We start from the raw sequence: 18,225 nt of genomic DNA, 5'->3' as shown, positions 1-18,225 counted from the left end.
TTCAAACCTTTCAGTCTGCTTCACTATCTACTCAGAGCGGCCRTTATCCGTACCCGCCCGCTAGATTCGCTGTTACCCTCTGTGGACGTCCATGCGCAGYCCACATTTTTGTGACTGCACTGGCTTTGTGCTGGCATTAACAGTAACAGTTCAATWGAGAGTGTGGCACCAAACACACAGAATCAGAAAAAAGACGAATCGTATTAGAAGTAGAAGCAGCAACAACAATGCTTATTTTTTAGAAAGACGGTGAGTAGTGACCTAATCCACACTGTTATCCTCGTGAGGATAATTTATCTTTTAGGGACAAGGATGCAAAACCTACATCATTATTCTGTTAGGAATCACTTTATTCTTTCTTCTTTGTTTTTTCTTTGCCGTCCTCCTCTGAGTAGACATAATATAAACCAAAGCCTCATCACCTCCTTAGAGGCAGTATTGCAGGCTGTATATATTTGAGTGAAACCTAGTTATTTAGCTGTGGTTTATGTTCGGATACACAGAGAGATATGTAATACACAGAGAGATATGTAATACACAGAGAGATATGTAAAGGGTTGGAACAGTGTGATGATTTCTAAAAAGGCTAATGTATTCTTCTTACCAGCTAGAGAAAAGTGTAGCAGTCTGAATTCAGCTGGCTGAACTGTAGGAGAGGTATGGTGGAGTTTCTAAGGTTAAGAAACCAATACCTTAACAATTGTATACCTGTCCCATGACCACTAGCAAAACAAAATTTCCCCTCCATTTCAGTTGATTACAACGGTTTCACCCTTAAAAMAWTTTTTATCTGAGACTCACAACATGAATGTTCAGACAGTGTAGAAGTTAATCATTTAAGCYATTATCATAACTTTTAAAATTGTTTATCCCAACTCTTCCAGTGTGCACTTGGAGTYGTTTATCTTTTCAGCAAATGAACTTGATTACAGRGRAAAAACATCTGCCACCATTCAATAAGTGCTGAGAGAAAACAAAGAACCTGGAGGCAGTGCATTCCTAAYATATAAACCTAACTACAAGGTTTGACCTCATTTTTTAATTTTGTCTGAAATACTTCATACATTTTTTGAAATATTTGAAAACTGTACGGAAACATGGATGTGCAACGAAAGAACTAGTCAACACAGGATTTGTTGTTATTTTTTTGTCCCTAAACGCTGTCAGTGAGACCATGGTGAGTATAAAGATGATCTTTTTGGTGATGTAAAACCCTTTTAAAGCACTTTGTAAAAATCTGAATATGTTAGGGTATAGTTAYGCAAGTTCAGATTATTTTCTCCCTTCTAAAGAAAACATCAAACCCTGATATTACATTAATGTTGCCAAGCTAATGAAAAAGCTAAACATAGAGTTTGCATTTAAAGTTACTTYAGTAGAATTGATTACTGCAGTCCTTTCAGTAGATAAAAAATTTAACACAAATCAGACAGAAACACATTAGAGTTTTTCTTATTRCTATTCCAATGTCCGAATCACAAAAACAAGCATGTAGGCACATCTTTGAAATATCCCAACCTCTAGAATCCGAACAAATTTCAACCGTTTTTATTTAATATAAACTCCTCCCAAACATTAACGCAAGCGGCATTCCCTTTCAAGTCATTTCATTTCTTAACACTGATCTGAGAGACTTTTTAATGTCTTCTGTGGCCACACTCTAAAGGGGATCTGACACAACTGCTGTAAAATTTACGTTCACAAAAAAACCCCAACGGGTAGTGCTAAGAGGCTATTTAAAAATGAAGCGTGTCTTTTTGTAATTTGAGCCAAATGCTTGATTGCTGAAATAGTTATGTGACAATCAGCACAAAAACTACTTCACTCACACATTAATTCATGCTGTTTGTTGTTTGCCATTCAGATCTTTACATGCATAWAACTGAAATCTCTGTAATAGCTCTGCAGATTTCTTCTCTTTTTTTTTTTTAAGTCACTTTCATTTCTGCATTTTAGACTATTTTAAACACTGATTTCCATAAAAGTGCCCCAGGTTAGGATYTCAAAATTCTTTCTTGCATAAATAAGCATTTGCAATTTGCAGATATCAACACTAAAAAGTATAAAGCCGTAGTGGGGAAGGCGATGACATTCAGCGGGACCACAGTTYAGCTCAAAATTGTGACTGAAACATGCAGCCATGTGGTCCAGGGGATATCTAATTTCCGTTCATTTATTGTATTTCAACAGAGCAAATTGYAATTGGGATTTGTTCTGAGTCTGCTCCTGAGTGCAGCACTGTGCACCATGTCGCTGTCACAGAGAGAGTCTTATCTGGAAGGTATCGTCTGTCTGTCTGTCAGCTGATGTGAGTTCCTGTCTCTCATCACAGCASTGGAGCTGTGRGAACGTCTCTGTAGTGTGCGACTGTGACGCAACTTCAATTATTTTCTTGCAGAGTCGCATTGTAGAGAAATGGATAATAGCTGCCATCAAATTAGGATCCCCCTTGTAACAGCTGGGCTTTTCTACTTAACCACAGGATGCAATTGTTTTCAATGACTAGGTTTAAATTGTAAWTTTTTTYTCTCTCTAGCAATGAGACTTTCGCTTGCAGAGACATATTTCTGTTTGCAAGAGATTTTAACTGATTTTGAAGAAATGTATTTTTTCAAGCAAAWCAATGAGCGTCTCATCACAGTACGTACAGAAAAGAACTTGATTGCTTGTCCGTGTTGGGGCAAGCCTTCAGTGGTCTTCACTGCAATGCCCTCATAATACCTCAAAACATGCACAATGCYTTTAGCGTTACAGACCATTAGGATGGGCCTCGGTCCAATTTTAATTACCAGAAGACACTCATTTACATGAATAAATAAATAATAGAGCATATATTWCTACATCCAGCCAAGACGGGCTTGTGGTGTTGCATTATTCCTGCATGTCCTTCAGGGCATTTAAAGGTATTCTACTTTAAATTATAGACAACAGTGGCATCCCGCAACAAAGCAATCAATAAGGGCTCAAAAAGAGGCATCTTTCATTGAATCTTCACCTGGACAATAAACTAAAAGTAAATTATGCAAAACATTTCCATTACAGGTTAAAAAGCCACAAGGACTAGATGCATAAGTCATCACAGAGGAAACAGCAACACATGTTCTTCATTCAAGCTGAAAACAGCAATGAACAGAGCAATGTCAACATAAGTATATTATTAAGAGATTACAAAAAACATTGGAGGAGTTTGAGCTATCTAAACAAATCACACTTTCAGATGATCCTTTAGTTCCAGGAGCTACAACTATTCTTTACAAATCGTAATCTCTCACGACAAATACGGGATTGAGAAACACTTGTGGAGCATTTCAAAGCAAACACGATTAAGGAAGCAGCAGGAAACCATAAAGCGCCGAGGGAACATATGATCCTCAAGAGCTTATTTGATCTAAGAAATCCCAGCAGAATCTGATGCAGTCAGATAATAAGTTAAAGATTTTTCCCCAACAACTTTGCTTGTATTTAAACCGTGAAATAGACGTGAACAACCGGCAMGAAGACCACAACACAGAGCTTAGTGCTCAGTGTGTGCATTGTGCACTGCGAGTTTGTTGGTAGGTGTCCTGAMTCTTTTAGATGTGTGCCTGCTCCAATACTCCTCAGTCAAAAGGCTGAACGCCCTCCTCAGTTTGCAGTCAAGATATCCATAGGCCTCATTGTCTGACATTGTGTGAAGAAACAGATATCTAAAAGTTGCAGGACACCAGGCCTTGAGGCCTGGATTTGAAGACTGCTGGCACAGGAAAACCTCTTATTATGTAGGTAGAACAAAGTATCTCAATTTAAAAAAATGTTACAATTATTTCTAATCAAATACTTGAAGCATCTTGAATCTTGAAGCATCTACTGTCCACTTGCTTTGACAATGACTTTGTCTCGAAGTTGTCCTATAGTTGTTGCACTGCTTTTGGATKGTGTCATTCAATAGAAGCAAACAATAAGATTGTATATTGTTTATGTGGGCWGTATTTTGGGTTTAGAGTAAAGAAAAAAAGTGAAAATGCAAAAGATTCAAACTTCGTCTAAAATCTGTGAGAACACCTCAACTGGCTAACCGTTGAAAAAAGAAATATTTCTAAATGATGTCAACGTCACTTTTTAGTGAATCTGTGTTCCATTTGATCATCTCCAGCTTAAAATGAAATACTTTGATCAAACCTGAACTTGACAGTTCCCGACTGAATAGATTCTCTTTAATACACAATTTAAGATTCATAAAACTTTTTTTTCTATTGCTGAAAACCTGAAAAGAAGTCTTTTCGCATTAGAACAACTGTAGAAAGCATGCAAACAAGAATGCCTAGACTAGACAAGCTGGAATTACATAATATTTAGCTAATTTCATGCAGTTTAAAAAGAGAGTCTGTGGTTTGTGGGTTAACAGGAAAAATATTTCCTGTGAACTCAGTGTTGTGTGTTGTCTCATCTCTTGTGCTAAATTTGCTGCCGTGCTCACAAATGGTTAAAATGGCATATATACGTAATAAAGAGAGAAAGAGGGAAAGAGAGATAGAGAGAGAATGCTCTGCAGGGTTTTTACAGATCTGTAGATTAGGTCTATAAAAAAGGCTAGCTTTATAAAAATCAAATTGTCTGAGAAAAATAGACTATTTACTGTAAACTATTWAAAAAAACCTCTTAAAAATTAGCCCTGTGCTGAAAGGAAAAATAGAAAAATAGGGGTCAAGGATTATCCAAAATACGAATGTAAATAAACTTGAACGCCTTCCCATCAATACCTGGCCAGGTCTTGGAAAAAGAAAAAAAAAAAAAACATAATTCCCAGAGTCCCCACACGCACAAAGAAAAATAATGATTTCATGTTTCAAACTCTAAACAGCAGCAATAGTAACCTATTCAACTTCCGACATGTCCTCCCCACTTGAGGTGGAGATGCTCCACTTCACACAACATCAACTCGGCTGTCTCTTGCGCTACACTCACATTGTGTTTTCATCTCCAACTTCATGCTGGTTTGGGGTTTCAGCTTTATTTCTAATTCAGCAGTTTGGAGGGGAAACAGTGCACAGTTTGAGCTGAGGCAAAGCTTTTTTTTTTTCTTAAGATTGCCTGGGAGGATTTACCTGTACTCCTGGCTGTCCTGGAATTTTGCACTGCTGGCAGGTTGCTGCGGTACCGTCTCCATCAACAGCTTCTGAGTGAGCTGGCTGCTCGGGGTCAGGTCACGCTCGGTCTCCTCTGGCCCCTCATATTCATTTAGAGTTGGTAAATACCCTGACAGTCCCTTTTCATTCCCRGAAACAGAGCTCCGGTCGCTGCACAGCTTGGGGCTCTCTCCTCCTGTCCGCGTGTATTCCAAATATATGTCAGATTTAAGGAACAAAGGATAAGTGTTTTCCTCCATCCTGCTCTGTATCTCGGTCTGAGCCTGGTCAAACATCGCAGGATCAATGTGAAGCCTCATCAAACAATCTCTGATGAAAGACTTGGTAGCCGGTTTGATTTGTCTGGAGACAATTCCATTGTTGTCCTGGATGTACTTTTTATAGATGGCTTTCGCCAGCTTTGCTTTCTTCTCCTCGTTCCCCTCGCTGGCTTCCAGTTTGCGAAAGCCACTGCATGCAAACCAGAAGTCCAGCATGTCCGCGCAGTCCTCTTGCCTGAGAAACTTCCCGAACAGAAGGATGCCATCCTGGTCATCCAGGAGGGAATGAAGGGACTCTGCCCACTTTAAGTARGGCGGCGTTGGAGAGGCACTGCCCTCTGGCTCGTAGCCCAGATCCAGGTCTGACCGCCTGGGCGTGGCCACAGACGCCTCGCTTTTGGCGCCCTCGTTCTTGGAGGAGAAGGTGAGGTTGCCGTGCTGGCAACCGTCACCGCAAACCAGCTCTCCTTCCTCCCCGGGAACTGGAGGTCTGGGAGCATCCTCAGTGAAGCTGCCTCCCAGGTCTGAGATGAAGCCCCTTTGGTCGCTGATGCTCATAGTCCCAGCATCCATGAACCCTGCGGTGCCCACGCAGCACAACCGTTGGATCCAGTATTCTAGTTATGCTTCTCTGAAAAAGCTCCTGCAAGGAGGGAAAATGTATAATGAGAGGCAGCTCACATGACGGCGAAGGCAGATCATTGGTAGCACACTCGCACAAAGCTTCCTACTCAGACTAATGCTAAATCAGCAATTCATAAATTGAATTATCAGACATACATGCATTGTATTCTGAACATAGTGTATGAAAATACTTGGAAAACAATATGAATCTCAATTAGTTTAATAATATGCCGGGCAAATAATTCACACTGTCCCAAGGTGGCAATAATATTTACAACCATTTTCCTTTCTGTCAGCAAAAAAAGAAAAAAGTTCTCGCCACTTGTTTTGTCTGTCCTGCTCTAACCAAGCTTCAGCCAAAAAGAAATTTGAAGAGAGACTGTCTTCAACTTTAATTTGCTTCCACCTCATTAGCGGAAGCAAATGAGGCCTGTGATTACACAATTTTCCTTTACAGGCCTCAGATAATATTTGCAAAGTCATGTCCAGATTTTGGCCAGTCATCTTCTAACTTGAACCTTGTGGCAAATAAAATCTTTCCATGTCGTACAAGTCCATTTCTCCTCGGCAAAGAGAGTGAAAGGAAAATTGTAGAGAAGCTTTCTCAGTGAACTACAAGTTTTATATATTGATTATGTTTATCTGACTTAAAATTTGTGTCAGGATCTGAAACATTTAGGTATGATTAAGCTACAAAAAYGCCTAACAGAGGAATAGAAAAAAAAACAATGAGAAACTGAAGTCTAAACACTTCTGGCTTCTTATGTGGTTCAATAGATAAGATGGATTTTTTTTTTTACTCAGCAGCATGAATATAACTGATTTATATGCACCGGACATATTGCTACTTCCCACACCTTTCCAAACCAAATTTAAAACATGATTAATACATCATCTGAGTTCTCTAAGGGGTTTATATTTTGAGCTAAATAATTAAACACCCTTAGTGTCTTTTACAGTTAGAAATAGTGACGAAGACTTTTGATATGTTACTGTATCGATCCTCATTCCATGTTCTAATTTTAATTAATCCCTCTGCTATAGGTCTAACGGCAGAATCATCTGCAGAGCGCCGCACTCGAAATTATTTTAGCGAACACATTTTTCAAGGACATATTTTGCTCCTCATGTATTCATAGAGCATTTCTTGGCTTGAGCTTGAGCAGCTTATGACTAAGCTGCCGAGATATGGCTTCTGTATTTAATTTAAGGTTTAATGTAGCCACAGCTGACTGGATAAATTCACATATCCGTGCCAAAGCCAGCATTTATTTATTTTTTTGACAGTTTGCTGGCAGATCCAAATCCAAGTTTAAAAAAAAAAAAAAAAAACTTGACATTTAACCTTGTCTTCATCTTACATTTTCTGTGTAAATTACTTCCCTATTCATAGCTCTGGGCACTTGTTGACTCAAATTGGACTAAAAAAATGCTGATTATTTGGATTTCATAAAAAGGGCTGGCACCCACACTGTGATTATATGAGAAGCATTTCTTTCTTGGTTGCCAGTACCCTTCCCTTTAGGGCACGCCCACTCTCTGTCTAATTCAATACATACACAAATCATTTATCCTGATTGAACAAAAGACAAAACCGGCTGTTCTGTAATCAAACGCTGCCCGGTGCTGAAGTGTGACCAGCACGTGCACCGTGCGTGCGGCCAGATGTGCGGGAATAACCGGTAGTCCCAATGTGCGGGGGGCATGGGGGGGGTGACAGCTGGAGGTAAATGGTGACGGATCCCATCACCTCTGATCGCACCTCCTCTACCTGTGAAGCTCAAGCGTTCGGGTTTACAGTGGCCGCGATTGCAAATGCATGTGTGCATTTACACTGAATCAAGCCTCAGGCGATCACGGGGGAAATGTCATGTTGCTCTGCAACTGTATCTTGAGGTGAGAGCCTCTCATCACGTTCACGTCTTGGCCTCTCCTGAATGAGCAGGAACGGCAGCGGAGCGTGGGGGAGGGGAGACAGAAACAAACTCCATACATACACAGAGAGAGAGAGAGAGAGAGAGAGAGAGAGAGAGAGAGAGAGAGAGAGAGAGAGAGAGACCCAGGCCTTTCAGCAGCCCACCGACAAGTGCAACAACTTTGTCACACTATTAATATCTGCGCCGTGGCCGCCAAACGCGCTACACAAGCCGCCCGCAACTGTTTCCCCCCCTCCCTCACCCCCACGCACAGCGGGTATCCCACACCGATTTCTGAACAGGTTTATATCACAAGCTGCAAAGCGATGGGTCTATTTCCACCGAGTACCGCAATTTCCCAGTTCTAAGCGGAGGGACGGAGATTGGAGAGAAGAGACAAAAGTGACAGATACTTAACCGGTGGAGATCCTCCGGCCGCTTACGTGCGCATCGGGCAGCTGGAGCGACGCCAGTGTCCGCCCGCGGTGTCATGGTTAGGACGCGCAGGACTTTACCAACAACAAAGAGGACAGTCCGCTCTCCTCTCCGTGGCTCTGTCTCTCATGTCTGTGCGGAGCTGAGGCTGCACAGCAGAGCATGCACAGCGCCTCGCCTGTTCACTGCACAAACTGCCTCTGAAATGCTCTGCTACATGTGGCACACTTATTTCCCCGCTTTCTTTCTCTCTCTCTCTCTCTCTTTCTCTCTCTTTCTTTCTCTCTCTATTTGTCTTTTAGTGTTAAAAACCAGCATTTCTACGTAAATATCGAACACAATGAAAAGTGCAAGAAAAGCTATTCAAAATTAATTTTCAACTATTATTCAAATAAGATTTACGCCTCAAGATGTTGGGAATCAATTTGCAAGTATTAAAATGCTACTTTTTTTTGTCTTTTAAACACAAAAGTCACACCACAGAGCTTAGTTTTAGTTCAAATTCAAATTTTCATAAAACGCAACAAAAATACACAGTCCTTGTCAGAGTTCCCTCATAACTTTCTGACCCTGAAGATTGTAATTTATAATGGTACCTGCAGGTATGTTGGCAAAAGTCCTAAAAAGGTTGTATGTCAGAACAAATCAGCATTAAAAGAATTTSTAACAATCCCAAGCCCATGTATACAGGCAAAAGGTCAGGATGGCTGAAACATTTTTAACCTGAACAGTTTGTGAACCTCAGCTATAAAAGGTTCTCACCACTTAACACAAAAATAKCTAAATAAAAAAAGAGACATTCAACAAATGGCAAATAACATTTTTTGTGATCAGAATAAATGAGGGGATCAGCAATCTGTGGGAGGTCTGAGTGATAACTGGCATCACAAATTGTGTCTGTATTGTAATATCTTTATGTGAAAACAATAAGAAGTGGCAGTGTTCAGTCTATATTTGATCTAAAATCTAATTGTCATTTGTGTAATGTATTGGAACGTTACATTAATAAGATGTCATGTGAATTCTTGCCTTTTTACCCTTACAAATGAAGCACTAACATGAAAATGTTTTTTTGTTTTTTTTTTGTTTTTTTGTTTTTTTGTTGTTTTTTTTTGCCAAACAGGTAGGACAGCAGTTTGTTTTAGAAGGATTCAATGTGTTCATTCAAGCCACGACCTGCATCAGATAACTTCACCGATTGCGCCTTTCAAAGGTGCCTTGATCCCTTCAATCAGGTTCCTGTGGTGRCAATCTCCTTTCCTGTTACGTGCTGCAATCAAGCTCCCTTTGTCAAACTTTTTTCAACAAGGAAACGTAAATCTAGAGATTCAAAAAGACTAATCTCATAGATAATTTGCTTTCATTTCAATTTGCAATGTGTGTTRGATCAATAATAGAGAAGGTCGCAGACAAAAAATTCAAAGGTTTTCTAAACGACCATCTCAAATGCAGACACCCTACACTGTTATTAATGTATTACAAACATCGAGGCAAAGCAGAGCTGTTTCTTTTTCCATCTCACATTTTCCACAAAAAATGACATGTTCTWAAAACATTTCCTATACATTGTATAGGAGTATTTGTCACTAAGTAGTGACAAATTTTTATCCACATTATGCCGTTTGAAATAGATATTTGCACACTTGAAAGAGAAAGAATCACACAACACTACAATAACTGGTTTACATGAGAACCGGCTTTAGAGGAAGGCACAATTTGAACGRCGGATTAAGCGACAGTTCAGCTCAACAGTACGTTTCAAAACCATTGCCGGGCCTCTTAGATGCACTTGATCTTGTCATTACAGCRATGACTTTATAATACAAAGACCAGAAGAGCAAATGCAGGATTAGAGGACTGTTTCTGTTCTTTGATATCAGGCAGGCACCAAGCAGTCAAATCGTTTTACTGAATCCAACATGAAAGGCTGATGAAACATCACAAAACATGAAAACGTCTCAGATCACATTATTCAGTGGAACGACTTAAAAAGAGCAGCGTGAACAGGAGTCCACATTTCACACTCCATCTCATCACATCAACTGCAATGCCTGCTCACACCTGGAAACATGTTACGGTGCGAGCTGTGCACAGGATTTTAAATATTTATACGAGCAATAGGAGTCATAAAAAGTATCCTATTGTTACAGCTTCCTCCAGGCTAAACACACACACACACACACACACACACACACCACCTTTTCACCTATTGCAACACGACAGCCATCTGACTGGTACTAAACTACATCATTTAAGAAAGGAGATAAGGCAAATAATCTCAAGAGTCAATCTGTGCAGCACTGAGTCAACTTCAAAGAACTTTGTCTCAAAAGAAACAAAAGATAAATCTTTTAYCTGTATGACTCAGTGTGGTTCTTTGTGTGTTTGCAGTTTGATTAAATGTCCCCACGATGACAATAGAGAAAAATCTGATTTGAGTGTAGTTCGGTGATGTTTTACCTTGAGTTTGATYGTCATCCTTACGCATCCTCCAGGTCTGAATCCTATCATTGTCGGTTCCATTGTAAGCTTATTTAATGCATTATCCTGCAATAATAGGAAAGCCAGTCTAATTTCCCACAAATGGAACGAACTGACTGGAGTAGAATATTGCTGTGTGAGTCTATCTGTGCAGTCCAATTCTTCCTGAAAGATAAAAAAAAAAAACACAAAACAAAAGCTAAATTCAGTTTACACAAGCCAATGTTAAACGTTTCCACAGTACTTAGAGCATGAACCTTGTAATGTTTCACACAAAAAAGGTGATAAAGTAGGTTGCTGCCCCCTGCTGATATAAAGCTTCACTAACAGAGTTTCTTATACGGATTCAATTCGCCACTGCATTTAGAGTAGATGTAAGTAATTGCAAAAATAAAAAGTCCTTTTCTGAGGATATCTGTTGAACTTCACACTTCTACAATTCCCAAGTTCTTTTATGGCTGTCGGGGGGGGGGTTGTCGTTTTTTTTTTTTTACCATGCAAGGGAAAATGCTCATAGTTTATTATATTTGGTTACATTTTCAATGATAATTATGACATCTAATGAAAGCTACTAAACATATTACCTTTGATTGGAGCACACCTGTAAGTACACACATCCATGATGTGTAGCTTTACTCAATAATGCACACTTCTCATAATTATTTCTAAACATTTCAAACACCAGAAAACCAAGACCTATGGTATGGTGAAGAGCTCCCCTAAGTGTAATTAGCACCTAATTCACAGATTATTCCATCTTTTTTTGTTGTTTTTTTGTTTGTTTGTAAATTGAATTCCTAAAACCACAAATCACTAACTTCCTCCAGCAAATGACTGGGAACATGCAAACGATGCCAAATGGCCCCCCGCTGAGACGGAAGGATGCAGAGAAGAATGAAAGTGCTTGCAGCTGTCGGAAATGAGGATTAAAAAGTCATCTATTGGGRAGTGCGGAAATTGATTGGGATAAAATTGCACATCTTACAAGAGCAAAAGAAAGATTCAACCAAACTAAAAGTTGTAAAAGAAATACATGCATATATGTTAATGGGGAGCCGACACACAGACAAAGTGAAAGCATCACAAAGGTCAAGAGGTCAAGTACAAAAAAAACAAACAAACATCTGTATAAGCCACTTTAACCTCCTTGGCCACAAGCACCAATTCTATAGAGCTTGTTAAAAACAGCTAATACTTAAAATGGATCACTGATCAAATATCCTCAAATTAAAGACTGGACTTTTCTWTAACTTCAGAGTTAGAATATCCTGTTGCAGACAAAGCTTACTTAGAAAAAAGTTCATCACATGTCAAAAGCGACATTGAATTTCAAGCAAGATATATGAATTTAACATTCTTGCACTTTTTTATTTATGGAGCACTGAGCTCAAACCTTTACCATTAAATAAATTACACAGCACTTTTCTGTTTTGTAATTAATGCAATTAGATTAGACACATAATTACATAAAGCAGCAAAGATGCAATAAAGTCAAAACTTTACTTTACACTACATAACAACACTGAACAACAGTATTTTAAATAATTTTAGGACAACATTGAAAAAATAGTTTCTATGCTCTGATGAACTGCAAAGAATAATTTTGGATTATGAAAATAAACAAGCAAAAACTAAATGAACAGAAGAAAACAGACGCACAAACGAAATTAAAAAYTCAAGGAGTTTCCAAGCAGGTTCTGGCTGTTCTGCTCCTTCTTTGTGCAGTTTTGGTCATTTTCAGCACAAAAGTAGCAGTCATTTACTCCATTTTGTGCCAATCATGCATGAATTTCTACCTGCCCTGGGGATGTTTTGCAGCTGATTTGAAAACCAATTAGAGTAGTTTTTAACCATCTCAATTCTAAAACCCGTGATGATACGCTTAATTATGTGTGCAGCTGCCAAAGCATTATTTATTACATTTAAACAAATGATGTCTCAGAGAGTAAATATGGGCTAAACCTTGTGAAAACATAAACACTATACTTTAAATTGGGCGATGCAATCATTGTTGCACCTTTATTTAAACACCACGCATCTTCAGGGTGGGATTCTACTGCCATATTCAGAATAAACACAGATCTGGGGTTGTTCATGTGTTGCAGGACAAGAATAATCTGCAACCATGAAGCACCATTAAGGGCATCAAGGGGATATAATCTAGTTTGGTACTGATATGGTGTTTTGCATGTTTCTAAATCTGCTGAGAGAGTGTATCTGACTATTTTCATGAGGCAAATTTCTGTTACATTGTGAATGCAATCAGGCATGTTAAAACCATGACGCCATATGCAGTTGCATTTTTATCAGCCGTAAAAACACTAAGTTGTTATGTAAAACCTAAAAGGAGATTGTCTCTCAGAAGCCCATCTTTCGTGTTTCTTGGCAAGTTRTATTCAAAGCACATCATGGGGTAAGGATCTTCCTTTGTGGGTTTTTTGTTGATAAATGCCTTGTTTCTAATGGGCAGTAAGGCACAGGTCAGTGCATCAATCAATAAACTTTCTTGTGTTTTATGCTAATAGCGCCACTTTAAGTTTACTGTACTGTTGTCCTATGGACCCACAACTAAAGGGGACCCAGTAAAGATATAGTATGTGTCGGTTTCTCTATTTCCACCTTGCAATGGAAATAGAGAAAATACAGCTTACCAAGCCACACTGTCCCATACTGTACTGCTTTGTGGAAATAACACAAAAGAGATAGAAACAAATAGGCAAAGTTTTCCCCAGTTGCTTCACATTTAGGTACTTCAGATATTTTTGCCTTGATTCTGCTAGTACAGATCTACTAATCACAGAACAATCCCATTTTACTTTGGGTGTGTTCAACCCATTAGCTAAAGCCACAAATTAGTCTTCAGTCGGTCCTAGGCACAAATAGAGCTTTTCAAGGACAAGTGAGTGAGCCCAAGTGATTACTAAAACTTACAAAATCCGGAAATTTAGTTAAACTGAAAACCATTTGCTTCAAAAATACAATTTGATACCTTATCATCAAAGTAAGCTCTTTACTGTAACTTAAACTATTACTCAGGAGATTGTGCCCACAATTAATCTAACAGCCACATTCAATTAAAAAGGTGGATTTTGGTTTGGTCTGCTGTTATAATCTTCCTATTTACAAGAGTTGACTACCCAGAACTACAATCAGTGGAAATTTCCTGAAACTAATTTACAGCTTAAATAAATTAAACATGATATTAGATCATTTTATAAAAATGTACCCCAATAATTATTCAAATACACCTAACTACCAAAGACATGGCCATGAACTGGTTTGCTTATTGCTATGAAATGGATGTAGGTTGGGATGTATCGATAACTTGTGAGAACAAAACAGTCCTTCCTAACTCACACAATAGAACACTGTAGTTAGGAACAATTCAGATTGCAGACTAYATTAAAAAGTAATTTCTATTGACTRGAAATGGGGCCTTAAAGAATGTGGCCCAAAGGAAGGTCATGGCATCSAACGTAATTAGTGAAAGTCTCTTTTTCTCTTTGAGACATTTSACTGCAAGAGAAAGGTCTATTCATTCTTAAATTCAAAAACTTTATGTATTGTAAGTCGTCTGTGTATTAACTTAAGCATTTTGAGCATTGATATTTTTAAAACCTCCTAAAAACTTGTTAATTCTTTTGAATGCTTCATCCATCATTTGTACAAATACTAYATCACTCGTTTGCTGACTAACAAACAATTTGTCTCCCTAGGTAGTAAAAAAAAATGTTTCCTTCCAAAATGTAAAGTGTTCCCAAGTGTTCCCACGCTCTCAAATATCTAACTATAGTCAAGGACTACCAGAAGACAACTTCATGTCTTCCAGTTCAGTCCATTCATGGCTCTTTTGTTCCACCTGTCACTGTGGATTTAGATTTTTTTGTAGGCTTTGGGTGAATTGAGCTTATCTCAGCTGAAGACTCATTGATGAACAAAAGCCCATTAAAGCAGTTTAAGAAACGCTCTTTTTCTAAGTTTTCACAGCAGAGCTCTCATTTCTTTGAACCAGCTTTCTTCAAAATCAATAAGTGAAATTATGTCTTCTGCAAAGCACTTTTAACTGGAAATGGCAAAAGGTACAAGGTTCAACTCCAAACACTAAAAGTAGCTGAACCAGTTACCAAAGTGATTGAGAGATTAAGATTTTATAAAACTATGTCACGCTTTTTGGACCACTTCAGGGTAGTTGGAGATTCTCAAAATGAGCCAAATATTAATATCAATAGACTTTCAGAAAATGTATTCTGGAGTCCCGTCGCTGTCCTTTGTCCGGGCTGAATAGATCATGCCTAACAAGTCTCGGAGTGTGTTAGACACAGAGGATTTAGCAATTTGAAGACTTTGAGTTTGTTCATGCTGAATATCATGCTCGTTCTGGTGTACCTGCATTCACAAAAAGGAAAAATGCTCAATTAAAAGGCCTACATTTCTTATGGGTGCTGTATGGTGGTTTATGCTAAGATGTACGACAAATGATGAATTGCTTGAAATCTTATATGATCAATTCAAATCTTCACGTATAATTATTAGTTGTCTGTTTACAAGATATATATTCACTGGTCAAATCAAACGAAGCAATTTGTTACAACAAGAGGAAGAATGCAACCTAACAGCAGAGCACTGACATAAAAAAGCGTTACCAGACACAATAGACCGATGCACTAAACAATGGAACGTTACGGTTTTCATCCCTGCAAAAGCAGTCATCATACCTGCTGATGTACCACACTGTGTTCTTCATGGTTCTGATGAGCTGAACCACAGACATCTCCCACCACTTCTTTACTGATCGGATACAGTCCTTCGTAGTCTGCAGTGAAGACTGACGCCATCTTTAATCACAACAGAGTCCATCTGTCGATGGTTGTTCCCTTTCTATCCTCTCTGTGTCTGTTCCAGTCTCTCTGTTCCAGCCCTCCGTTTGTTGTGGGGGGTTCTAATTTTCCATCCAACATCAAACCAGCATATCGACGGGCTCATGGGCCGCCCAGCAGGGGAGCGGCTTGAACATGCTGGACTGGCTGTTGTCCTTTTCCAAGCAGCAGATTAAGCGACCACATTTATTTTTCATAGTATTTCTTGGGTACCACTCCCCAAAAAAATTGAAAAAATGAATAAAAATCAGATTTTTGGTCCTTGCCTTCAACAAGTCTGGGTTTAAAAAGACACCAAGGATTTTCCCTGTTTTTCCAGATTGTATATTTTCCTAAGACGTGACAGATTGGATTTTAAACTCTTTTTAATAGAAAACTTTGTCCCTCATAAATCACAGTCATTTGAACTACTTTTTAAATGTTCAAGTCTGCTGTATGGAAAAAAGTCAGCTTAAATAAGACTCAAAYCGTGCTCTTTTTAAGAAAAAATAAAATAAATTCAAACATAAGTCAGTCCAGTTGAAGCATTTACATATTCTCTTAATTCTGTTTAGTTCTTAATGCAAACTAAAATGATTATGATAATTATTTCCATCAACAAAATCCATTATGTCATYAATAACAGGAGCCAGTTGCTTTYACCTTGCTCTCACGTTGTGTTGTTTTCCCAGTCTTGTTTCTATGGTCYGCATTGAATGGGTCCATGTTTGTCACTGTAATCTTTCTCTTGTTCATAAAGCTGCCCWAGACCATTGCTGAGGGATGGGCATCTTTACTTTAGATTACAGCTCAAGCTGTAGGACCCTTTTGGAGAAAACGAGGACCAGATGCTTGCCAGCACAATGAAGTTGTAGCTATGGTAACTGAATCAACAAGCATGAGGACAACACCRAATTTCTAGGCAAAAAAAAGAGAGAATTGTCAGTTTGGCAGAGCTGACACAAATTAGGCTAAATCTGAAGAACACAGAAACTGAATACATCATAAAATTACAGATTTTAAAAGTTTTATATATCTACTCAGCAAAGTTGTGAAATCAGCCCCGTTAAATGGATTAACCTCAAAAGCAGGAGCGAGATGGGCATCGAGAAAAAAATTTGGAAAGAGGGGGAGAAATGATATTCTCTTTGTATTGCAGCTTCATCAGCTGCTCACCTTTCAGTTAGATTTCACACTTACACATCGAGTTGTGACCGGGGTCATAGGCAGAAAGCTGCTCCTTACAATGACCAGTTTTCTCTGCAAGCTGCACCAGCACCGACCTGTGGTGCCAGAAGACRGCCATGCCTGATAGAACTGTGCTGCATTTGTGCATATTTTATTTCTAGCTCTCAAATTTTAACAAATATGAAACAAAATTAATTCTGGAATCACATAAAAACCAAAATCCTAAATATACTTTATTGGTTATTTTTTGTGTGCACAAATGAGTGCCTGACTGTGAAGTTGAAGCCAGAGAGAAGCAGAGTTTTGTAATTTTGGAATTATCTTCAGTCTTTCACAAACACAACAGTTRCACCTTTTCAAACTCTTAAGTATAAGTAGACAAATTGTATTGTTTGGGTCACACTTTACGAGCTCCCAGTTTAGTCTTTGATAAGACACACAATCTGCCTTTACTCTTTGATAAAGCTTATAGTTAAAAYAGCGATGTTTGCTTTTASTAATCAAAATCTGAGTGTTTCTATCAAGTAAGAAATACAAACTAATCTACAAAAATAATGCTAGAAAAATACACATTCCTGTGTAAAAAAATAAATAAATCAATGTACTAAAACCAAAACAAATATTCTTACAGATCCTGGAGTACAAATTCCCATGCAGCAAACTCGGGAAGGAGGGTTTAACAACAACAAAATGATAAATAATTAAACAGACTGCTACAGAAATACTTCTTATTCTCTGAGGGAGTGAGTTGCTCAATGTTTCTTGCATGAAGAATAATGCCCCAAATGCATGGGATTTCTGACAAGATTCCTTAGGTTACAGAACTCCATTGTCATGAACAAGAGTCACAATATTAGGTTGCTAACATTTTTTTTCAAAGAGTAAACTGTAGCTRCTTGCTGCTGTGTTCAGCACAATAATGTTAATGAGAGCTCTATTTCCACTTCGATAGGAATACTTAATTGATTAATAGTGACTAAGAGTTGGTTAGTATRGAAAAAAATTAATACTGACATCAGCAATCTAAGGAACTCATTTTACATACGATGGCCCAAAACGAACCAGACTGAAAATTTGTTCCATATTTTCTCAAAAATATGGACGGRGAGTTGAAATGAGAAAGCTTCTTTGTAAGAAATGATTTGAGTCTGTCCGACGTCAGCGATACCTGATTCGTTCTGCTTAGTCTGGAAAAAAAAGGTTTGGTAACACTTTATTTGAAGGGGTGTGCTTAAGACTGACATAATACTGTTATAAACATGAGATAACACTTGTCATAAAAATGAACGAGTCCTTATGAATGTTTATGACTGTTGTCATAAAGTGTCACTAAATAATT

The 18,225-nt window shown here is 38.4% G+C and overlaps 1 protein-coding gene across 4 annotated transcripts in view; it reads right to left on the bottom strand.

The window, feature by feature from the left end:
- axin1 (axin 1) overlaps positions 1–15,898 on the bottom strand; it is a 28,866-nt gene extending 12,968 nt beyond the window's left edge. The window contains exons 1-3 of one of the 4 annotated variants that reach the window (XM_008415921.2): positions 15,558–15,898; positions 10,822–11,007; positions 5,085–6,029 (exon numbers count right to left, since the gene is read on the bottom strand). In XM_008415921.2, the coding sequence (XP_008414143.1) occupies positions 5,085–5,959 (875 nt within the window). In that variant the 5' untranslated portion in view covers positions 5,960–6,029; positions 10,822–11,007; positions 15,558–15,898. Of the gene's footprint in view, positions 1–5,084; positions 6,030–8,339; positions 8,561–10,821; positions 11,008–15,557 lie in introns of those variants that run through there. The other 3 variants (XM_008415918.2, XM_017306375.1, XM_008415919.2) reach the window with 3 other exon arrangements.
- Between the last annotated feature and the right edge of the window lie 2,327 nt (positions 15,899–18,225).

Source organism: Poecilia reticulata, linkage group LG8 (genome assembly GCF_000633615.1).
Source record: "Poecilia reticulata strain Guanapo linkage group LG8, Guppy_female_1.0+MT, whole genome shotgun sequence".
Classification (NCBI taxonomy): domain Eukaryota; kingdom Metazoa; phylum Chordata; class Actinopteri; order Cyprinodontiformes; family Poeciliidae; genus Poecilia; species Poecilia reticulata.
Note: the sequence above shows the minus strand (reverse complement) of the source record. Positions and strands in the feature narration are given on the sequence as shown.